General features: G+C 37.1%; 1 protein-coding gene across 1 annotated transcript in view; it reads left to right on the top strand.

Annotated features, from left to right (window-relative positions):
- The window catches only part of nrap (nebulin-related anchoring protein), a 108,336-nt gene that overhangs the window by 14,249 nt on the left and 68,729 nt on the right, over positions 1-25,358 (top strand). Inside the window, exons 4-18 of the mRNA XM_010897563.3 lie at positions 7,508-7,600; positions 7,883-7,987; positions 8,381-8,488; positions 8,670-8,774; positions 8,859-8,966; positions 9,121-9,228; positions 10,242-10,349; positions 13,637-13,753; positions 14,725-14,829; positions 15,043-15,150; positions 17,005-17,118; positions 23,381-23,479; positions 23,605-23,703; positions 23,882-23,989; positions 24,121-24,222. Coding sequence (XP_010895865.2) covers positions 7,508-7,600; positions 7,883-7,987; positions 8,381-8,488; positions 8,670-8,774; positions 8,859-8,966; positions 9,121-9,228; positions 10,242-10,349; positions 13,637-13,753; positions 14,725-14,829; positions 15,043-15,150; positions 17,005-17,118; positions 23,381-23,479; positions 23,605-23,703; positions 23,882-23,989; positions 24,121-24,222 — 1,587 coding nt within the window. The remainder of the gene's footprint in view (positions 1-7,507; positions 7,601-7,882; positions 7,988-8,380; positions 8,489-8,669; positions 8,775-8,858; positions 8,967-9,120; positions 9,229-10,241; positions 10,350-13,636; positions 13,754-14,724; positions 14,830-15,042; positions 15,151-17,004; positions 17,119-23,380; positions 23,480-23,604; positions 23,704-23,881; positions 23,990-24,120; positions 24,223-25,358) is intronic.

Raw genomic sequence — 25,358 nt, 5'->3', positions numbered from 1 at the left:
CACTATTGTCCAATTTCTTGTCCAATACTTTTAGTTTTTTGTAACAATGTCCGCTTTCTTCACCATAGTTCAGGGTTACTTATCTGACTGACAGCTCTTATCTCTTTAATTTTTCATTGCCACTTCCAAGTGTATTTTCTTAGTGATTTAATCTGACACCTTATGACCACCAGTGACACGTGCTTACAGTTTACATTGAATTTAGGATGCAAATCTGCAAGTGAGCGAAGTTGTTCCCACGTTCCCTTGTCCCCTCAAGCAAAAGCAAGGGCCAAGGGGGCAAGTTCTCTAAATTGGACCAGCACAAAAAATTGCAAAAATAGAAAAACTGCATCCTGGGATCCCACCATAGAGAAAATAGCTTGGGCAAGTGCTTGCTGGCTGTTTACTTTGAGAAAGGAGTCCAGTCCATGATTCCTCAGTGTAGATGTTGGAGAGGCTTTGATGGTAGTTCCATCGATAGGAACACTTAATGGAGTAAGTACAGAGACAAAGATCTCTTGGCACAATTAGCATTTTATTTGCTAATAGAGAGACGCGTCAAACCCTTACAGAATAATCCTCTAAGGAATCTCTGAGGAAAACACATGAACAGTCCATATTTATTCTAGTTAAAAGGGGTGTGGTACAATGCTGCCCAGCTGTCTTATGTTACACAGGTTTTATCCAAAGGGCGGGCAGTCCCCACACCTTATCCTTCCTGCCCTATTTGTTTACTGTTGTGTTTACCTAAAGGGGCCAATTGCCCCTATTTCCCCTAAGGGCTACATTCCCAAGGAACAAAGGAAAGATACCCTTATTGGTTTAAGCAGATAAACAGATGGTCAGAGTACCTAATTTTCTCTGATATTATGCAGACGTGTGTCACAAACAAAGACCAGAGTTACTTACCAGGTAATATAAAAGCAGACATTTCTCAAATGTACATTAGTTCAGGAACTTCCATAACAAGGCATGTTTGTTCTACAATACATTGCTTATTAAAGTGCATAGTTATACATTCCAATTTATAATATCCTGCTGAACACACCACAGTTCTATCTGTCTGAATGATCTTTGAATTACATTGTACTAATGCCAGTCGACTGAAACCTGAAATCTGAAACCTATCACAAAGAATATTGAATCACACAATCTAATCAGACAGAGCTGATTTCTAGTCAGACAGAAGTGATTTGGAATCAGCGATTGGGAAGCTTCCCTGAGGAACCTGGTCTAGGGTATCCCTCTTTCAGTTGTTGGTAAATGCTGAGGCTCTTAAGATGAAGACTGAGGTTCAATTCCTACATACAATGATGGCACGTTTCTCAGCTGTGAGGGGCTGTTGGAATGATTGACTTAAAATACATTTGGACTGGTTTTGTGGACAATGATTAAGCCTAATCCTGGACTTAATAATATATGAAATGAAAATCTCAGTTGAGCTTGATTTGTTTAGCCCTATGTTTGTTTAGCTGGAAGGCAGATGTAAGGGTTTCTTAATGAAAAGTCTTGGGTTTGATTCAGCTACTTCTGACCATATACTAGCTGAAACTTGCCTGAGAAAATCACACTTTGAGGCTCTCTTTCCTGGTTATAATTTATTCAATCAGGATAGCTACATCCCACCCTTGGAGGAACTATCTATAATAAGAATAATTTGTCATTTTACCTCAATCTGTTCCTAAACAATTTGAACTGCAACTTGTGAAAATTCAATTCTCAAGAAAAATGTCTCTAACTGATGTTGTAAATTACAGACCTCCCTATGCTCCTGTCTGTGCCTTAATAACTTAAACTGAATCTATAACTGTAATGATCGAGTCTAAGAGGGAGGTTGTTGGTTCCAGATGAGGCGTAAATTTAATTCCAAAAAGGGGCACAACAAAAACAGAGTCACAAAGCAGGAAAAAGGTCAAAACCGGAGAGTTAAAACGAATTGCAGAGGTACAAAATCCACAAGGCTCACAGCCAAAGTCAAGAAGGATACAAAAATGAAAGTCAAATACCAGAATATTAAATAGCCAACATACAGAATCTAAGTCAAACAGAACTGAACAATATAGGCATAACTGAGAACAGGTGAACAGAAAACACAGGTGAAAAACATACTACTAATACAGGAGACAGTTCTCCATGTTCAAAAACAACACTGAAAACAGGTTACACAACGAAATTCAAAACAGTAAATCCCAAACAAGAAAACAAAAATAAGAATGATGAATACAAAAAACAAGGACAACCCTAGATGTCACAATAACTCCTTATGTGTCCTGTTATTTTAACTGAGTTTCACCAGTTTCAACCTTGAGTCTTTGAATAAACTTATTTTAGCTGCTATTATCACCAATGACTACTGCTGCTGTTTTCTGCATTTATTGACCACTGTTGTATAGTTTGTGTTCGCAACAACATCTCAGACAGCCCTCTCTTACATGTGTAATGTCAGTTAAGGAAGAGCTAGAAGTCATTAAATTAATGTTGGATGTTTTTAAAGCTATGATGAAGGGTGGACAGCACAGTGTATGGTGAGGGGCCAGTTGTATAAGGTGGATGAGTGAATTACTGGCAGCAAGTGCAATGTCATTAATATAAACCGAAAATTGTGTAACCCCAAGAATCAAACCTTGAGGGAGACCCATGGAAACTGCCAGTGGAGTGGACTGCCCTCAGATTTAAATATTGTATTCAGTATGAGAAGTAATTCCCAAATCAGACTAGAGAGTTCACTGAAAACCCTAGATTTTGGACTCTATTAATAAGGATGTGATGGTTGACAGAGTCAAAGGCTACTGACAAATCAATAAAGAGATGCTCAGATGCACCCATGACCTGCTCTGAAGCCTGGTTGAACTGATGATTTAACACTGTTGGACTCAAGATGGCGTGTAAGCTGTTTATTGACGATGCATTAAAAAACTTTAGTGAGGCATTGTAGAATTGAAATAGGCCTATAATGATCAAGTCGGGTTTGTTGCAGGAGAGTAGCCTTCCAATCTTACAGTATGAGATTACTGCTGTAGCAACAGGTTTAAAAAGCAGGTGATTTACAAGTCAGGGGCAGAGAGAGTATTGGCAGACAGTTTTAGAAAATAGATGTCCATATCATCCAACCTAGTAGACTTGTTTGAGTCAAATTTTAGTAACTCCAGCACCTAATTTACTAATATTGACCTAAAGGAGAAGGGTGTCCTGGGTTGGAGCACTATAGGCACCAATATGGCAGTAGTAGAAGGCTGTGCAGATTGAAATGCATGGCCAGCTCTAAACAAAGTGACAATTGGAACTCTTGGCAATTTTTGACTTAAAATTTCATTCTTATACCTCTGTGCTTTTGGTAACTGAGAATAAATATATGGATTTTACAGTATTACATAACTAGGATCAGAACTGCACTGATTCCATGCTTCCCTGAAAAGTTCCTTATCAGAGGGCTCTTAGAGGCCAAAGCTTTGCTGTGGACTAGCTCAGACGGGTCAGAACTCAACCGGGGGCTGTAACAGTTCTTAGTACAGACTTTCTTGAGAAGGATATGTTTATTCAAAACTTTTAGAAAATGTATTTTAATATAAAACCACACATCTTAACCGAGGGAATAAGATCGGTTCTGGACCATTGTACAACTGTTAGGTGATGTGAGGGGTGCATACTTTATTTTAATAAAGTATTATTAAATACTTTTTTTTAACTGAAGCTTTCTGCAGCCCTTTAGCCCCCTAAACATCCATGCCCTTGATGGGACTGAGTTGGGAGTATGTGAACACCTATAAATATGTTGGTATGACTGATCACTCTCATTTAATACCCACATTGCTGATCTGCAGGCTAAAGTTCAATCCAGAATTGGTTTCTTGTTCCATAATAAGGCATCTGTTGGACTTTGTAGAAGAAAGTTGTACATGGACAGCAAGGATTCAGTGGTATAACTGACTACAATTTACACGCACATGGAGGAAAAACCTGGTTGCTAGGCAAGATTCTCTAAACAGTGTAGAGTTAGACTCTATTTCTATTAGGAGAGGGACAATAAAGAAATGCTAATTCAACCAATGATTCATCCTGGTATATGGGGTGTGGGTATGCACCCTTATAAAAATTAAAGGTTCCCAGGAAAACACTTCTAGCTCTATTCAAATGGAATTTACACGTCTAGCCTGCTGATATGTGAAAGACACAGAGATAAAAAGAACCCAATGCATCCACCAGCATTGACCAATATTATCTATAACTTCCTGCAGGAAATAACCAGAGTAATGTAAGAATAAACAATGTTCAGTGAATTTCTGCTTAGAAGTACACCAAAAATTACCATCCTGCCCATCCTCAACTACGGTGTAATATTTACATTTGCTGTTAAAAACCGTCTTCATAACTTAAATGTACTTCATCACTCTCCCATCCTCTTTGTAACCTCTTCTCCCTTCAACCCTCATCACTGTGACCTTTACACCCTGGTTAATTGGGCTTTCCTTGACACTCAACACCAGACTCACTGGTATTACCTTATTTATAAGTACATTTTAAACCAGTGGTTCTTAAAACTCTCCTGGGGACCCACAGCCATTCCATTTATCAGATGTATCCCTGAAACTAGCTCACCTGAATCAAGCAGCCAGGTACTTGTCGACAAGTTGATTCAGGTGTGCTGGCTCTGGGATACACCTAATACATGGAATGGCTGTGGGTTCCCTCAGAGTAAGTGTGCACACCCTCTCATAACGGGGATGTGGCTGTGTTCAGAATTAACCAATCACATTCAAACTCATGTTAAATATAAGTCATTACACACCTGGCTTCATTTAAAGTGACTCTGATTAGTTCAGCGGTTCTAGAAGGATTTTCTTAGTTGCATCTCAGAGCAAAAGCCATGGTCCGCAGGGAGCTTCCAAAGCATCAGAGGGATCTCTTTGTTGAAAGATATCAGTCAGGAGAAGGGTACAAAAGATTTTCCAAAGAATTAGATATACCATGGAACACAGTGAAGACAGTCATCATCAAGTGGAATAAATCTGCCACAACAGAGACTTTACCAAGAACTGGACTTCCTTCCAAAACTGATGAAAAGACTAGAAGAAAACTAGTCAGGGAGGCTTCCAAGAGGCATACAGCAACATTAAAGGAACTGCAGGAATTTCTGGCAAGTACTGGCTGTGTGCTACATGTGACAACAATCTCCAGTATTCTTCATATGAATGGGCTATGGGGTAGGGTGGCAAGATGGCATTTTCTTACAAAGATAAACATCCAAGCGTGGCTGAAGTTTGCAAAAACAAACATCAAGTCCCCGAAAAGCACATGGGAAAGTGTGTTATGGTCTGATGAAACCAAGGTTGAACTTTTTGGCCATAGTTCCAAAAGGTATGTGTGGCGCAAAAACAACACTGCACATCAACCAAAGAACACCATACCCACAGTGAAGCATGGTGGTGCTTGGGGCTGTTTTTCTTCAGCTGGAACCGGGGCCTTAGTCAGGGTGGAGGGAATTATGAACAGTTCCAAATACCAGGCAATTCTGGCACAAAACCTTCAGGCGTCCGTTAGAAAGCTGAAGATGAAGAGGAAGTTCACCTTTCAGCACGTCGACGACCCAAAGCACACATCCAAATCCACAAAAGCATGGCTTCACCAGAAGAAGATTAACGTTTTGGAATGGCCCAGCCAGAGCCCAGACCTAAATCTAATTGAACATCTGTGGGGTGGATCCTGTGCACAGGATGTCCTTGTAATTTGTCAGATTTGGAGTGCTTTTGCAAAGAAGAGTGAGCAAATATTGCCAAGTCAAGATGTGCCATGCTAATAGACACCTACCCAAAAAGACTGAGTGCTGTAATAAAATCAAAAGCTGCTTCCTTAAACAAAGTATTTGTTTAAGGGTATGCACACTTATGCATCCAGATTATTGTATTTAATTTAGTTTTTTTCCCCATCAAAGATTTCAGTTTGTTTTTCAATTGAAATGTTCACGTTATAGGTCAAATTAAAGGTGGAAAAAGTTCTGAAATGATCTTTGACTCATTCTTTTATAACAGGGTTGTGTAGACTTTTTATATCCACTGTATGCACATATATGTAGAGGATTTCTCCACATATATTTACATATGTGTCCTGGATATTTTCATGAAATATATAACTTGTGCTTCTCACAATATCATAATACAATGCATTTCATGTTTTAACATTGAATATTTTGTTAAAAATAATGAATATGCAGTACTTCAAGCATTTCTCATCAACACATCATGGAATTAACCTTCAAGACATTATTTTCCAGAGAATCTCCATGTTATTGTGAGTTTATCAAATTATCATTGGTGAGCAAACTAACATAACCACAAGTCTAAGCCTTATTGCATTACATTACTTACTGTGAAAAGACAATTATTAAAGAGACGATTTGTAAATTGTACAGTATGTATTTACCATTTATATTAAATACATTGTAAATGCAAGTAAAGAAATAACTGGTTTTGAGTCAGTCACCTCAATTTAATAAGGACCTTTATTTTCAGTATCATACAACTGCCATTTTGTCACAATATAATAAATGTTTAGTAAATACACTAAAGTTTTTACTTTTGTCACTGTCAAGCAGCATATAGCACCTTTTTCAGTTTCAATATAATGAACCACTTTGTACTCCAAGTTTACATATAAAAAAATACTATGTATTATGAAAACAATACACATCCATTTTAACATAGTACCAAGAAACATGAATGCCATTTCTCTCCGTAAAAGCACTTCAAATAAATGAATAATGACATAAACACATGACAGGAAACAATAAAAATATGAAAATATATCAGTTAGATGAAAATGCTAAATGCATATTACCAACTATAATTTTGTCATTTATGTATTTAAGACATTTAAACATATCTGAAAATGTTCATAATCGCATATGTAAATATATGTATGAAATATATGGCCACACATTAGTAATACATATAATACATAAAAAAATATATAAGCACATATTACAAATATGTTTTCAAAAATATATGTCAATAAAGAATACTTCCGTGTGGGTACTCCAAAAACCTATTCATCCTTTGGTTGATACTCATTGTAATAACTGTAATAACGCAACAATGAACATCTCATGTTACAATTTCCTAAAAAGAAAACATGTGTACAGACAACTACCCAGTCTGTAGATGTGTTGTACTGTATTTATTTTACATTTATTTTTAATTATACAGATTTTATTGTCATTTTAGATTATTCATGTTGTTTTGTGTACTGTCTTGTCTTGCATTTGAAATCTATGGTGAATGAAGGGCTATGCCGCACTCCCAGCACCCCTATTTCGTGTGGTTATGACAATGGCTTGTCATTGCTGTGTGATACAAAGGTTTCTAGGAAAGGAAAAAGGAAATAGGTAAACAAATAGGAAAGCTGAGATTCTTGTTCTCAAATAAATCATAACATGTTAAATCAGTCATTTTAAACAGGTCTAGACAGTTATACTGCTTCCTGCAATGGCGCCTTGAAGAAAGATTCTGTGTGCCATTTGAATCCCTATCAGGCGGAGTTTATGGAGCAGACCTACTCATATTCAGGCACTGTCACCAACCAGGAGATTGTGAGAGTGTCACAGGCCCAAAAGATCATTAGTGATGTGAGTATCTTCCTTCCTTATCAACCACACATACTGAGAAATAAGTGATTTCATTTTGTTTGGAATATAAATCATAACACAAAAACACACATAAAAGAAAAAAACTAATAAAACACAGTTAAATTGCTTGAGATTATCACTGTGATTACTGTAACATTTGTACAGCACCATTTGCCTTCTAACTAAATAACCTACTGTACATGAGAAACAAAGATTTCTCCCCACTGAAGGTACTATAACATTCAGTATGAATGATCTAAGTACAATTGTATTCTTTTGTAGGTGGAGTACAAAAAGGGACATGAAGCTAGAGTGACACAATTTACCACTGTGGCTGATACCCCAGAGATTCTACATGCCAAGACTGGAGGCTCCCTTGCAAGTGATGTAAGCACATACAAACACACGCACTGTCAGTTTTATATTTCTCAAAAGAATGCTGAAATACATAGCTGTGGGATTGGAAAAATCCCTACAGTCCCTTTCATACACTTTTTTTTGAGAAGGATCACAAGAGAAGGATCTCTGCACACTCAATGCAGCTTCCTAATTATTTGTGCTTTTCGGTCAGCCTACCTTCATCACAGCCGGTTGACCGAAAGCAAAAATAGATTAAAATCAGTATTGATTCAGCATGTGCCGAGATCCTTCTCTTGTTTCTGTTCACTTTTTCGGCTCCTACATCTGAGTCAATGACAAGTGAGCCACATATCCTTCCTAGTTTACTACACTTTTGTCTGTCATGAAGTGTGAGAACCTACTTGTGTCCTTGATTGACAGTCCAAGTACACCGAGGAATATGTGCAGTTGAAAGGAAAGGGCAGCTTCCCTGCCATGATCACACCAGAATACCAGATTGCCAAAAAAGCCAATACCCTGGCCAGTAGCGTAAGTAAAACAGCAAAAAGACCTCCCTCTATAGGGGCCAAACTGTTTTGGGTGCCTTGTAATGTTACCATGAATTAACAATTCGTTTTTTGCTTATGACATCAGCTATGATGATTATTTGTTTTATTTTAATATCATTATCTTTTGTAAGCTTCAAACAAATATTTCCCTTGTTCATCAGGTGGAATACAAAAAAGGACACCAGGATAGAGTGTCAAAGTATACCTCAATTGCCGAAACCCCTGAAGTGCTTCTGGCCAAATGCCAAGGACAACTCAGCAGTGATGTAAGACAAACCCTGCTCAATCTGATTATGCATTCCTCCAAATGCAATGTCATGTTTAGTGTGACACAGTATTTTCTTTCCCAGTATGCCTACACTGAAGTGTATGAACAGCAGAGGGGTAAAGGCAGTTTTCCCGCCCATCTCACCCCTGGATACCAAGTGTCAAAGAAAGCCACAGAAATGTCCAGTGCTGTGAGTGGAGACACACAAGCACATTTAAATAGTTAAACACACATGCAAATACATACACCAGAAATATGCTAATACAAACTCATGTGCTCAAAATAAATACTTTATATTGAAAAAATCATACAGACACTGTAAACTAATAGTGACATCTTTATAGGTTAAGTACCGTCAGATGTATGAGCAGGAGATGAAGGGAAAGGCCACCTCAGAGGCTGGAGCAGCAGAATTTGCATTTGCTAAAGAAAATGCTGGGAACTTCAGTCAGGTGAGAATATCTGTGGCCTGGGACCAGAAAAGAGTTGCTGGATTTTAAAGAAACAGGGGCTTTAGGCAAAACTCTACTGCAGGCACATATTGTAAAAAAAAATAAGAAATATTTTTTACATTATACCTTTCCAATCCTTGCAGATATGTGCTTTAAGTGCCTTAAGCAGAGTTTTTGAAACTGGGAATTGGTTAAACTTAGGGTTAAAATTAGGGTTACATCAGTAACCTCTAGTTGCCACTTAACATAGCATTTCTTATTCTCTTTTTCTGTTTTCTTCCATCCAATATTGCCCTATCTTTTGAACCATTTAAGCTAAAAATAAGTACAACCACATTACTGAACAATAAGCCACTCAGGGAAAATTACAATGTGACAATTGGATCATCTATTTGTTTTGTATCACAGGTGTGTTGCTGCTCAAAAATCTTTGAGGCCCTGGTTTAGGAAAAATGGGGGATTCCTTGTCTGTGGGAAAATGGCAAGATTTTGGTGAAAATTTATTTTTTTGAGATAAATGTTAGAATTTTTTTCTTTCATTTAAAATATGACTTCAACTTAACAACAATATTGGGATATGAGCTAAAATAATAGTTTACAAATTAGAATTACACCGGGCAATTAATTTACAATAACAGATTGCAAAAGTGTACAAACTTGCGGCACTGTCATAGTTATGCATATTTTGTTTTTTGTTTTATGAGACCTTAAGGTTTGTAGACATCCAAGTCTGACATAACAACACTATGAAATTCAGTCTTACGAAACAAATCAGCTAATCACATGTATTTTACAATGCATCACCAGTTTCCACAAAGTGAGTATAAAGATACCCAGCCTAAAGCCCTAAAGTCCAAGCATAAAATGTTTAAGCATCGTAGCTTGCAAGATCAGAACCTAAGAAACCTAGAACCTAAAAAAAATCTACAAAGGATATAACAAGAAAAGTTACACTACATAAGAAAAACATTGACCTGACCCCAGACTCTGTGTTGACGTATTCCTCTTCCCAGATTGCCTACACTGAAGATTATGAGCAGCAGAGAGGGAAGGGCAGTTTCCCAGCCATGATCACTCCTGCTTACCAGCTTGCCAAAAAAGCACAGGCCCATGCCAGTGATGTGAGTGTATGCCCCTGCACTATCTAAAGCACATAATTGCGTGTTTTATAAAAGCAGATTCTATTTGCACCCAGGTGTCTGTGGCCAACAATGCAATTTGCACCAAGGTGTCCGTAGCCAACAACGATATTTGCACTCGGGGTGGAAATAGCCCATGTATCTATTTAACCCAGGTGTATATAATGGCAGACAATTTGTACCCATGTGTCTGTAGCCAACTACCCGAGTGCAAACACTCAGACTAATCACACCCCAATACTATTTGCATCGATCTACATTTTCTTTGACTATTACATGGTAAATACCCTTGATTTGGTGAGGTAATGACTTCATTCATCTGTAAGTTTCAGGTTTCTTACTACAGCCTGTGTATGCATCTCACTAATATAAAAAACACCCAGAATACCTAATATTAGTTCTACCTGTTGAGAGTAATTTATTGCATGATGCACACAAGCAATTTATTCACACTTTGGCCTTGGCCGGCTAGCATAAAACAGGCATATCTGTGCTGAGCCTTGGAGTTAATAATCATATGTCACAAGACCCAATGTATAAAGGCAAATTCAGGTCATCAAATGCACCTTTGAAACTTTGATAATATGTATGTAAATTCCCCCATTGCCCAATGTTCCCATCTAATGTTAGCTAGCTAATATCATAACATTGGATAAATCTGTTACTACAGTCTAAAATCGAACCATTAGCCCTATTTTTGGTGGTTAAAAACTTAATATAGCTATATGGGTCACAGGTGCTAATGGATAAATCCTTATTCGATTTATTTCTTTTATGTAAATAATGATCAAAACAGTTTGCTTTGTAGCAGTTATGTCACAAAAACCAGTATCAAATGGTTTCTCGTTTATTGTGTCGAAACAAAAAATTGTACATGCATGAAAAAAAAAAATTAAATGCAAATTTAAACATTGTTTCATTGTTTAAATTTTAACGGAGCTGTCACCAACCTGATGCATTTCCGTATTCTCGTTATTCATTTTATCCCAAAAATGGAATAACGAGAAAAATATTAGATTTTCATTATATCAACTTTTTTGTTATACCATTAAACAGTTTAATGTTTCATTTCTGCAAAGAGGGTGGGATTCAATGTGAAATGCCTGTCATTGGCCAATTCTAAAGCAAAAACTTATGTCTACTTCCTTTCAAAATAATTTATTGTTTAAATCTACAATCTTGTAACTAATCAATTCAAACATTGAATTATGAATAAATGTATATAAAATAGGAATCTCTCTTTAATGCAATACATTGGTCTTTTTATCGCTGTAAATGTTTAGCACAAAAATGTAATCCTATATTATTTGTCTTATGTGAATTCTTTCCGAATTGGTGAAATGTAGCAATGCTGGTGTTTTCGATCCATTGTATGTGCTTGGGAAAGGAGGATAGTATACTTTTTCAGTTAAGGACAACATTCAAATAAAACAGTGTTGAAACAAAGTATGTTGAGAGATTTTAAATGAATAAGACCAATATATTACTTTCTAGGCCTAATTTCACAGACACGCTCAGACATACAGACACACAAACATGTTAAATTAACTATCTAAATGGAACACCTAAATAGATTTTCCCCAAACAAGCCTACTTTTAGTAATCCTAGTACTAGCCCTAAACCTTACCACATTGGTTCCCAAACCTTTTCAGTCATATTAGACAATAAAAAAGTCATAAAACAATTGGCCTCATAATATAAACAACATATTAGTAATGATAACTTGTATATTATTATACAGGCAGATGACCAATGATAGGAAACACCGACTTGAAGTTTCTCAGGTGTAGGGCAACCACAAGCCACCGGAACATCTTCAATGCGCTTTGCATAAGTCTCTAAAAAATTAAATGTGAAAACAGACATTTAGGAAAATTATGTGAAACACAAGATCGCATCCGAACTGAACGCCCACTCAACCCAATTGAGTCAGGGATTTTGAAATAGTTATCCATGCATTTATTACGTCTCTGCTGGATTACTGTAATTCCTTGTACCTGGGGGTAGATCAGGAAACCCTAAATTGGCTCCGGCTTGTACAAAATGTTGCCGCTCAACTTTTAACCGGTATAAGAAAACGATAGCACATAACACCAATGTTGGCCTCCCTCCATTGGCTTCCTGTTCGTTTCCGGATTTACTTTAACCCTTTAATGCCAATTGTATCATATTTGATACATGAGTTTCTGAGACCTCTACGTCGTCAACATGATAAATACTTTAGCTAAAAACCTGTTGTATGCAATCTGATACATGTCTTCTTCCCCTGGAGGATAGTCCGTGCACTGCAGGCAATAGCAGGCTTTTTGAATGACTGATCAAAAATGTCTGCTTTCATATAGCGACACACCCGTTTTTGATAAGGAACTCTTTGCTAATTTTGAAAAAGTTACAGTAAGAATAAAATGTTTATTGTTAGTAATATTTCAATATGAATATTTACTGTATTGAACCAACTTATAATTACTTAATATTTCGTACCTTATTTTATAATAAAATTGTGTTGATAATGTGTGTATAAAATATGATACAGCAGGTATATAAGGTAGTAAATCTCTCAATCGTCATTGCATTGGATTTCATGATGCAATGCTTTATGCTTTATGCCTACCATAATGCCAAATACACTATTTAGATGTTTTAATAAAACTAATGAAACATTGGATATATTTAAGATATATTTACAGTGGAAAATGAGATATTTGTGTTTTTTTTAAATATGCCACCCACTCTCATGATGAATTGACTATGATTGACTATCATAATCTGTATGTTATATCGACACATTCAGAGAAGAAATTCTGAGTACACAATGAAATTAAGAGTATGCAATGTATTTTTGATGACCAAAGAAGTACAGTGTTCAAGATGAGAATGATGAGAAATGGACACCTAATGCATGCTCTTTCCTGTTCTTAAAAGTAATGTCATATCTGGATCTGTAAAACAATAAGGTAATATCTAACCATGTTAATTAATGGCAGTTCTGATGACATATTTCAGTTCATACACCTGTGAATGTCATGTTCTACACCCTCCACAGACAAAATTTTACTGTGTGTTTTTTTTATGTGCGTGGATGAACAAAAAATTAAAATAGAAGTAGAAAGACAGTCTGTATGTGCTTAGGTCTACATTGCTGATTGTACCAAGATGTGTTCAAAGACAGGGCTTGCAATCTGTCAAATTGGAATTTGGGATTAATGATTCTTCCCCTTGTGTTTGGTCCTTTTTCCTGTTTTTTCTTGTTCTCTTTTCTAACCCCTAGCTGAAATACAAAAAGGACTTGAATAAGATGAAGGGTCCATCCCACTTCCACAGCTTGACCAGTGAGGACAACCTAGCACTGAAAAGTGCCCGCAAAATCAACAAGATAGTCAGTGAAGTAAGGGTCTTGAGCATTTTTGAGTGGGACATATGGTGTAGTAGTTATGGGGCCATAAAACACATACCAGTTTTACTTACTTAAGCTGGATCAAAAGAAGCAAGTGAATGTTATCTCGAACAAAAATTCACCACTGAATGTTAGTGTAATCAAGTCTTTTAGCACATACTTCATTACAACATAACAGGTAAACTTAGTCTTTCACAGACATTAGCAGAATTGCACACTTCTTGATGTAATTTGAAGTGTTCATGAGCATCACCTCCTCTCTATTTTGATTGGATGTTCGCCTGTACAAATCACATTTCTTTCTGCCCTCAGAATATGTTTGAGTAAGTAAGATGTAAATGATTATAGGTCTCCAGCCGGCCTGGCGCCACGAGGGGACTTAGCCCCCTCCTGTTGAATCTTCTGCCCCCCAATTTATGTTTTAAATACCCTACAGAAAAATAGCCCCCACGCCATTTCTAACTGCCCCCTCAGTCACTTCGTCCTGGCCCCAGGCCTGCATACCAGACAAACATCGTAAATAAAGAAGGAAACAAAAGAGGACAAAACAATCATAACTCATGCCCAATAATTTGTGTTGCCCTGTTTCACACTCATTCACACACTGTCAGAATCTCAGAATGTCCTCTAAGCCCTTTGAACTTAGCAGGGAAAGGTTAGCTAATTCTAACTGCCTTTGAGCATTATGACAAAAATATTATGCTAAATGTAGCATCTTTTTTTAACAGTTTTTCCTCTTATAAATCAACTGGACAAACCCTGTTGTAATCTAGTTGTTGTGTTGTGCAGATCAAAAGTTGGGAAGAGAGCAATAATATGCAGACTGTTATCGTCTATGGACAGAGGTTAAGCTTGAGGCAACAGGATACAGCACAAAGACACATTTGGGATTCCAGTTTGCCTACACATCTGACTATCATAGAACACCTATTGTAATGTGAGATCTGTTTTCCTCCTGGCAGGTTGAGTACAAAAAGGACCTTGAGAACACTAAAGGCCACAGCATCAACTATTGTGATACACCTCAGTACAAGAATGCATCCAAGGCTGCTATGTTCACCAGCGATGTGAGGAATGCATGAGCTAACAGCAGATGCATGTGCAAAGATGCCTTTCATATGGTGCTGCAAAGTATACTAAAATAGAAAAGGCATTATAGCCAAACATTCATCAAATGTCATAGTGATACAGGATATGTAGTATTTAGTACAGCTCAGCAATATAATACATTTGAGTAAAAACAAAAAAAGACCTAATTGACATTGTCTACTTTCCAACAGACCAAATACAAGGAAAAGTATACCAACCACATGAAGGGGCATTATGAAGGCTCCGGGATGGACAAGAATACCATGCACGCTATGAAAGTCAGAAAACTGGCAAGCAATGTAAGACATTTTTATTCAACTTTCGGGAAATAATACTGCTAACATGTTACCTTGTGCAAATCAAAGATTCAAAGATGTACGTATGTGTACGGGGAAGTATGCATGTGTGATGGTAGAGGGTGTGGCCATATATTGGTGAAACTGAAGCTTACAAAAGTGAGTGAGGAATTCACTAAGAATGTCTGAACTTGGTTGAATACTGTTGATAACCAGCATTGGTTACATTGATTGTCACATTTCCAAAATGTCCATTAACACATGCGCTAGCATAGTTGTATATAGAAAATTTGCTGACAAAGACAAGACTATACTTTGGGTTTTTATTAAAAAACTCTGCCTACTCATTCCAAACCACACTGAAGTTTACTTATAATTAACTGTGCATAACTCAAGAAGTAAATGCATATCTCCAAAAAGTTAATGAGTGAGTGAGCGACCAACCGACCATTGTAAAATAGTGTAGTTTTTGTGCCATGAAATAGCTTTGGCTGTGTTAAGTTCAAGTAGTAGGTTAGACACTAGTAAGCCTATTACTGGCTAATGAGGTAAACTTAATAAGAAACGTTAATCATTTTAACACAATGTTTAATGGTGTCCATTGAAATAATTAAACTTGGCGTGATGTTAATGCGTGACAAATTTATCTAATGTTGATATTTGCTATAATGACACAGGGCAGATGTGGTGGTTAAAGACACAGCCACTCACATTGGAGACCCCAATTTGAATCCAGTGAAGGCAAAAACATTTATTGTTTTTAATTGCGAGCTAACTGAACAAGGCTTGCCTGGTTCCTTTTCAGTTTTTTTGTTATACTATGCTATTAATGTTGGTTCTGTAATGTAGTAGAGCTTGTGTGAAGTGTGTTCTGTAATTGTAACAGAATTTGGTTGAATGATGTGTGTTACTGATTAGAGCCAGCATTTACAAAATTACATTGATTGACACAAGCAAGGACAAAAATCCAGCATTATTGTTTATGGAAAATGTTTATGCCACTCCAAGCAGATGTGTGGCACAGTGGTCAGTACAATTGTCTGTGTCAATATCTTCAATATGTTTCCAGATCTGCATTTGAACCCAAAGATATAACCGAATTTCACCATTAATCGGATTGAGATTAAATGGTTCCTAGGCTCCTATGGAGAACTATGATTTATGATTAAATGCTGGGATTTTTGTTGTTGCGCTGTGTTATGAAGCTGTTGAATTTCATTCTGTAATGTAGCACATTGTGACAAAACTTGAGTGAATGAAAGGCATTTTCAAAATCACAGAGTGGTACAGACATACAGTTACATCCAGAAATAACTGGACACTGACACGTCTTGTTATTTTTGCTGATTACCAAAATATATTAAAGTTACAGTTAAATAATGAGTGCAGTCTTTCAGCCTTTGTTTGTATTCACATCCAAATTTCAGTTTGTTTTTCAATAGAATTTTTCACATTTTGGTCAAATGTGTCAAAAGTGGAGAAAGTTCTGACATTATTTATCTTTGTGTAGACTTTTTATATCCACTGTATTGATATGGATTTAAATTTGTTTGATTTCATTGATATTAACAATTAGGGTTCACAATTAGATTCTTATCAATTAAATATCAATTTTGCATACAAATCATGACAGAATTATATATACTGCACTAGTATGCCATAGAGATGAATCAAGGACTATAATTCCTCCTCAATCAAGAAGAAAATGCATTCTAACTTGATTCCTCGTGATGTTACGGTTGGATTGATCTGTAATCAGGACTTAAAGTTATTTATCAGGTGGGATCAGCCTTTCAGTCTATGTCTGCTTGTGCTACAAGGGATCAATTATTGCTCTAATCTTGCTGTATCCTGCAGATTGCCTATAAGCAGGAGTTTGAACAAGATAAAACTGACCATGGGGAATACAACTACCCAGCAACAATTACACCAGGCTACCAGAGCCAAAGGAAACTGGATCCACTCAAGGATGTGAGTTTCACCTTTGACTAAAACATGTTGAACATTTCTGTCATAATTACTTATGGTCCAATTCTTTATTTCATTGTTAATATTAAATAACCTTTGTTTTCAGAGCCTAATACAAGATATATCTTAGGAAGTGCATGCTATTTATTACAAGGGAAATACTTGGATCTCACTGTAATGAAGACAGATGACCCTCCCTTCAGCAAAATACACTACCGTTGAAAAGTTTGTGGTCACTTAGACCATTTCCTTGTTTTCCATGAAAACATATATGAAATGCGTTTGAATAGGAACAATGGAAAAATGAATAGGAAATATTGTAATTGAGGTTAGAAATAATGATTTTTAAATTAAATAATAACTGTGTCCTTCAAACTTTGTTTTCGTCAAAGAATCCTCCATTTGCAGCAATTACAGCCTTGCAGACCACTGGCATTCTAGTTGTCACTTTGTTGAGGTAATCTGAAGAGATTTCACCCCATGCCTCCTGAAGCACCTCCCACAAGTTTTATTAGGTTGATGGGCACTGCTTATGTATCACAGTCAAGCTGGTCCCATAACTCCTCAATTTGGTTGAATCCGGTGACTGTGCTGGCAACTCCATAATCAATCAATCAAATGTATTTATAAAGCCCTTTTTACAACAGCAGTTGTCACAAAGTGCTTTACAAAGACACCCGGCCTTAAACCCCAAGGAGCAAACAAAAGTAGTGTTGGATTTCAGTGGCTAGGAAAAACTCCCTAAGAAGGCCGAATGTTAGGAAGAAACCTAGAGAGGACCCAGGCTCAGAGGGGTGACCAGTCCTCTTCTGGCTGTGCCGGGTGAGATATTAAGAGTCCAATTAGAATAATAAATACATTTCTCTGGGCTATATCCAGAGTCTATTTGATTCTAGACTAGGTCAAAAGTATGACCAGGTGGACGAGGACAGGGACAGCAACGGGCCCCCCAAAACAGGTACTCCGCAGGTGTGGACCAGGACCTCATCTACTCCTAAAATTTAAAACTGGAGGAGACTGAGAAAGTTAGAAAGTGCATTCCTCATAAGCCCCTAGCACAATAATATAGCAACATAACAACTTGACCTTGACACCTAGACAGAATACCAGCTGACCATCTTCCCAAAAACCTCCTTGCATAGCTGTAGTTTTGATCATTGTCCTGTTGTAGGAGGAAATTGGATCCAATCAAGCACTGTCCACAGGGTACGGCAAAATTGATTCATAGCCTTCTTCAAGATCCCTTTTACCCTGCAAAAATCTCCCACTTTACCACCGCCAGACCCTCACTTTGCCTCCACCATGCCTGACAGATGGTGTCAAGCACTCCGCCAGCATCTTTTCATTTGGTCTTCTTTGTGATCTGAACACCTCAAAGCTAGATTCATATGTCCATAACGCTTTTTTCCCAATCCTCTGTCTAGTGTCTGTGCTCTTTTGCCCGTCTGTGCTCTTTTCTTTGTATTGGCCAGTCTGAGGCGTTCTCTTTGCCAATCTGTCTAGAAGGCCAGCATGCCAGAGTTGCCTCTTCACTGTTGAAGGTGACACTGGTGTTTTGCAGGTACTATTTAATTAAGCTTCCAGCTGAAGACCTGTGAGGCATCTCTTTCTCAAACTTGACACTAATGCATTTGTCCTCTTCAATTTCTTCAGATATTCAGTTTCTTGTCAATTGCTTGCATGGAGTAGCCTTCATTTCTCAGAACAAGAATAGACTCACGAGTTTCAGAAGAAAGTTATTTGTTTCTGGACACTTTGAACCTGTAATTGAACCCACAATTGCTGTTGATCCAGATACTCAGCCTGTCCAAAGATGTTTTATTGCTTCTTTAGTCAACACAACAATGTTCAGCTGTGCTAGTATAATTGCAAAATGGCCTCTTTACGCCTAAGTAGATATTCCATTAAAATCAGCCGTTCCCAGCTACAATAGTAATTTACAATTATTAACAATTTCAACACTATTTCTGATCAATTTGCTGTTATTGTAATGGACAAAAACATTTTATTTTCTTTCAAAAACAAGGGCATTTCTAAGTGACCCCAAACTTTTTTACGGTAGTACAAAAGTGGTACATTTACCCTGAGTTGTTCTTGGCCCTAGGAGTCATAAAAATGTACTTCCTGTCAGTCAGAAATACAAAAGCTCTTCTGCTAGCTGCCTTTCACCTGCTTTTTTAAATGTATTTTTAATGTCTATTTGTTTTATATTTGTTGTTTCATATCATTGGCTTTGTTTTGCTGGTTTTGTCTGGCGGTGTTCGTGCTGTGTTTACTGTTTTCTGCATGTTACCGCTGCACATTAGTGAACACCCATCTGCCTCAGCTATCACTGTCCATGTAGGGTCAAATGATCTTAACCTAAAGCAATCTGAGCAACTCAAAGAGTACTTTAAATTACACATTCATACTCTACTTCAATCAGGTAAACAATACGTTATCTCAGGTCCACTCCTGACTCCACGCTCTACAGATAATAATTTCAGTCGTATGCAGTAGCATGCCTGGCTTAAGAGTTATTGTTGTTTATTAAGTATATAATATGTGGACAATTTCACAGCTTTCCTACACTGACCAATTTTTTTCTCCAGGATGGGTTACATCTGAATAGATATGGCACTAGCATTCTCTCCCCAAACCTGGCTCTCACTTTTGCCTCATGCAGAGCTTTTGGGAACTGACAATACAGTATGCAGGCTTGGGATTTGATACTCGGAATTGGTTGCTTCCCCATGAGGCTGTTCTCTTTGCTCCTCCCCAATCTTAAATAGCTCTACAGGCACTGCTAATAAGCCAGTCGAATTTTATTTCAAACCAAAAACCCTGTGAGCAGGCAAACAGCGTGGTCAAGATGTGATCAGGAAGAAGTCAATCCAAACAAAGTTTCTGGAAATCCAGAAGTTCAAAATGTATTTATCAAATGCACCAAATAACACAGCATCATCCAGCACAATGAAATTCTTGTGACATGGCACATAACATCTACGTTGCAAGAATTAAGAAATATATAAAGCAAAAATAGAGCAAATAAAATTGCAATAATATACATAACAGTGTAAACTAGCAGCAATTTTCTAAAGAGTAGGATGGAGAATGTGAACAATATGGGTAGAAGTATTGTATATTATAGTAAGTATAGCAATAATATACATACGTAAACTAGCAGGCAAAATGTAAAATACAAATGCATGCTAGGATCAAAGAACGTTAGAAAACTATCCCAAACTCTTGAATGGGCTTAGTATTTTGGTGATTGGGAATTCAGCCTACTAGTGTTCTGTAGTTTTCCACTTGCAATGCAGCTTTGTGATAGCAGGACAGAGCTGAATAATGGATTGTTTTTTTGTTGCCTTTTGGAATATCTCTTGATAAGTGAACTTTGAGAAAAATATGAATTTTGGATGAACTATCCTTTTAAACTTAGACATTTGTAACTAAATCTTACTAACTAACAACTACACCTACTTGTCTTAAAGATCCAGTGAAATCTACATTAATAGACCTAATACACCTGACCCCCATATAATTTTAAAGAGAAATTATAAACACTTCTCAGAGCAAGACTTTATCCATGACCTTTGTCACTCAGAGCATTTATCCACAAATTGCATAATGGACCCAGTGTTAGCGTTCTCCTTTTTTTTTTTTTTTTTTACCTCCATGGCTGATAAAAACGCCAATCAAGCATGGGCCCTGGTGAGGAAAACAGATGAAACAGTTGATTGCCTGCTTTTTAGGCAACTGAGAAATAAATGGACAAAGGAATAAAAAAGGCAAAATCTAGATACTTTCTTAATGTAGATCTATCTAAATTCTGGAAAACCATTTTTGCAAGCTTTTGTATTTTGTGCACTGACAGAGGTATAACTCTTAAAAGAAGCTACATGTATTGATTTGTTGAAGAGCACATCAGGCATGCTCTAAATGTACATGACTTGTATGCTTCGTATACTTTTTCCACTGTATGATGATAAGTGTCTGCATTTGTTTAGTTTACTACACCTAAGGGACATCGCAGCTCTTGCCAGGCCTAATATCCACTAAAAACCTGTGGCCACAAAGGAAATAACACTGATGTTTAAAGCAATGGACTTTGTTTTGTGCTATCTATGAGCGTGTCTTAGTTAGTCTATTCGGTTTTTTTCTATTTGTTTTCATCATTGAACATAAACTGTATGTGTAAACATGTATACGCAGGGCCCAGCTGTAAAAGAGGCCTTGTTCACATAAAGGTTTAATAAAATGATAATATATTAATATTTTAACAAGTTACTATTCATCTCACTCCCAGCCTGGAATTAGCATTATTAGCAATGTCCAAATTCATGGATTGAAACTATGGCTCCCGAGTCATAAAAGCTGCATTGCATAAACAAACAAACAAAAAAAAAATCCATTATAACTGAATTTAGATGACAAAATTACTAAATTCAGTAATCTGGGGGCTAAAACCCCCCTCAAATAGGCCTAGCGACATCTCTGGGCACAACCATGCAAATATTAAAAGATGAGTATTAAGTAAAGAACAAAGCTATTCTATCTAACTTGTACCCGTTTCAAATTTTCCTGAACAAAACAAAAGATATTAGCCCAATGGATATTTGTTGTCTCTGTAATTAAAAAAGTGTTGAAACAGTGTCACGGTTTGGCATGGAGGCAGGACACAGGCACAGAGGTTTTTAAAGGGTAAACGTGGTTTAAAACACAGACTCTTCGAAAAACAAAAGGCGCACAGCAAGAGCAACAATGACCAACAAGAAACACGGGGGCAGGAGGAAAGTAAATAGGGAAATAACGAGGGGGCAAACAAGACAGGTGAAAACAATACTACAGAGGGCAAGCTACATTCAAAAGCAAAGGACAAAAACCAAACAGAACAAAAGGTGACATTCAGTTAATCTTTTAATCATAATTTCATATGCTTTGAGTATACAGCTAAAATAGCAATTTTGACTTGACTGTCCCGATACACCAAGTGTTGTGCTTACTTACAAAAGTTTGCATACCCTTGGAGAATTGGTAATATATGTACCATTGGTAAAGAAAACATGAGTGAGCAGGCAAAACACATTTCTTTTATTTCTTATTTCATATGCAACTGTAGGTTATAACAGAATGGCACAATCATAAAACAAAACATGGCAACAAAGAAAAATATTAACTGACCCCTTTTCAAAAGTCTGCATACCCTTAGTTCTTAATACTGTGTATTGCCCCCTTTAGCATCAATGATAGCGTGCAGTCTTATTATAGTTGTCTATCAGGTCCCGAATTCTTGCAGGTAGTTTAGCTGCCCATTTGTCTTGGCAAAATGCCTCGATGTGATGCAAAGTCTTTGGTCTTCTTGCATAAACCGCATGTTTTAGATCTCCCCAGAATAGCTCAATGATATTAAATTCAGGAGACTGTGATGGCCACTCCAGAACCTTTTTCTTCTGTAACCACTGGAGGGTCAACATGGCCTTGTGCTTAGGGTAATTGGTGTGCTGGAAAGTCCAAAAGTGTCCCATGCCCAGCTTTCGTGCAGAAGAATGCAAATTGTCTGCCAGAGGTTTCTGATAAAAGGCTGCATTCATCTTGCCATAAAGTTTCACAAAATTCCCTGTGCGTTTAGTGCTCACACACCCCGAAAACATCAGTGAGCTACCACCATGCTTCACAGCGGGGATGGTATTCTGTTCACTATAGGCCTTGTTGACCCCTCTCCAAACATAGTGCTTATGGTTTTGACCGTAAAGTTCTATTTTGGTCTCGTCATTCCAAATTACAGTGTGCTAGGTGTGTCAAGGTGTTGTTGGGCATATTATAACTGGGCTTTTTTGTGGCATTGGCGCAGTAAAGGCTTCTTTCTGGCAACTTGACTATGCAGCAAATTTTTGTTCAAGTATTGTCGTATTGTGCTCCTTGAAACAACAGCTGTCTTTTTCCAGAGCAGCCTGTATTTCTTTCTGTAACAAGGCCAAATATTCAAGGGTATGTAAACTTTTGATCACAGCCATTTGGGTGATTTTTGTTATCATAATAATTTAAAAAGGAGCCAAACAACTATGTGATAATAAATGGCTTCATATGATCACTATCCTTAAATATATTTTTTTGCATGATCAGTCATATTTTCAAAATCAATGCAAACATTTCTGTCAGGGTTTGCAAACTTATGAGCATAACTGTATCTTTATTATACATTTTTATAGGAATATATTTTTTTTTCATATTACTGAACTTGATGTTTTATTGGCTGATAATGAAAATAATCCCTATGTAGAAGAACTACAAACAGCACATTGACCAAGTCAAGTACAACTTAGTGACAGACACACCTGACATCGTCCAAGCTAGGATAAATGCTCAGCAACTCAGCAATGTAAGTTCTCCTTGAGGCCCCCCACACCCTAATACACACACACACACACACACACACACACACACACACACACACACACACACACAATCAGTAATACTAAAACCATCTCTAATTACCCCATGCAGGTGAACTACAGACAACACATTGACCAAGTAAAGTACAGCTCTGTGACAGATACCCCCCAAATTATCCAAGCTAAGATCAACGCTCAACAACTCAGCAATGTAAGTTGCAGTTTGACTACAGCCAAACATACTGTACAGTGTGTATCCCCACACTATACGTAACACGGCAATTTATACAGTACAATTAACATTTATGTATGTTTCAAAGTGGTTATACACACACATGAAAAGGAGGTGCTACTTAAAAAAATATCTATATCTACATATTTGATTCCAGATCAAATATAAGGAGGATTGGGAGAAGACCAAGTCAAAAGCATGTGATATCGGTGTAGATACGCTGACCATCAAAGCTGCCAAAGCATCTCGGGACCTGGCCAGTGATGTAAGCATTCACTTTCTGCATGTTGTTCTAAAACAAAACCATCCTTATATAATATGAAGAGAGGGGACATGGATGAATGAAGAATGACAAATATAATGAAATACTGATTTGAGTGGTTGTGTGTATTACAGATTAAATACAAAGAGTCATTCATGAAGAATAAAGATAAGGCGGTGAATGTCACTGACTCCAAGACGCTGCACTCTATTCAGGCATCCAAGATGAACAGTGAGGTAAGAATATAGAATATCAGTATCTACTTTGACATGGAAACTAAAATCTTGGTTCCAAACTGGCCCATATTGAAAAAATACTGTATTTGAATTTTTTTTTAGCAGGGTTGAAGCATAGAACGCAGAGACCGGTTTGGGGTGTACTGCCCAAAGTTGTTTAATTAAACGTAAACAAAAGAACCCAAAGGAAAATGGAGACATAGAAGACCTCTCTCATTCTCTCATCACTAGGACCACCAAATGCATACGGGAATTGGCATTTGAGTTTATAATTAAAATAAAACTGCCATTTTGAAAGGTACACCCTCCTCCTTCCATTACTTTTCCTAAATAGGTGTATATTACATTGTTCTGTTGTCAGAATTCTAAACTTACAAATGGAAAACTATTTAAAGACAATTTACCAGTTTTTTTACCCTGTTTTCTGACTTAGTCGCCAATAGCCCACGGCACTAAGCGTTGGTACCCAAATGGTACCCAGGTGCTAATCACCCCTCACTTAATGCATGACGTCAATGAATGAATGCGCAAAACTCCCAGATGAATGATAGTCTTGGCTGAATTTGAATGAACTTACAAATGAAATACAATACAATCTGCACACAACGTAATAACATAGCCTACCTCCAGCACACAAAACAATAAAAAGAAAAAAAATGTAGTACGTGAGGATGCAAAGGAATAATTCTGAGAGTAAAAATATGCTACGTCAAAAAATTATTACAATAAGTTAGGCTCCGATGTGTAACAAAGAAGCAAATTTAAATCATACAAAAATTATTCACAATATGGAAAGAGGAAATGGAACAGGTCATTCAAAGCATGACTCAAACAGGCCATTAATGGGCTTATTCAAGTCCTCTTTTATTTCTTGAGTTATTTTTATCCATTATGCTTTTCCCACATATGTGTCTTAGGAAGACATTCTGTGTTACAAGTTGGTGAAGACAATTGTCAGGTAAGGCCTACATGTCAGTAGTACTGGATTAATAAATCCAGGACAAAAACCGTCACACAACTGTGGCTTTTTGTTTTTGACTGTCCTACAGGATTTAACCACAAGGTAGCCACAGCTGACTAGGCAGTTACAAAGGACACAAGCAGTCTGTAACAGGCAATTCTAGTTGCATTTTTCT

The sequence above is a fragment of the Esox lucius genome, chromosome 5 (assembly GCF_011004845.1).
Source record: "Esox lucius isolate fEsoLuc1 chromosome 5, fEsoLuc1.pri, whole genome shotgun sequence".
In the NCBI taxonomy this organism is placed as follows: domain Eukaryota; kingdom Metazoa; phylum Chordata; class Actinopteri; order Esociformes; family Esocidae; genus Esox; species Esox lucius.
Note: the sequence above shows the minus strand (reverse complement) of the source record. Positions and strands in the feature narration are given on the sequence as shown.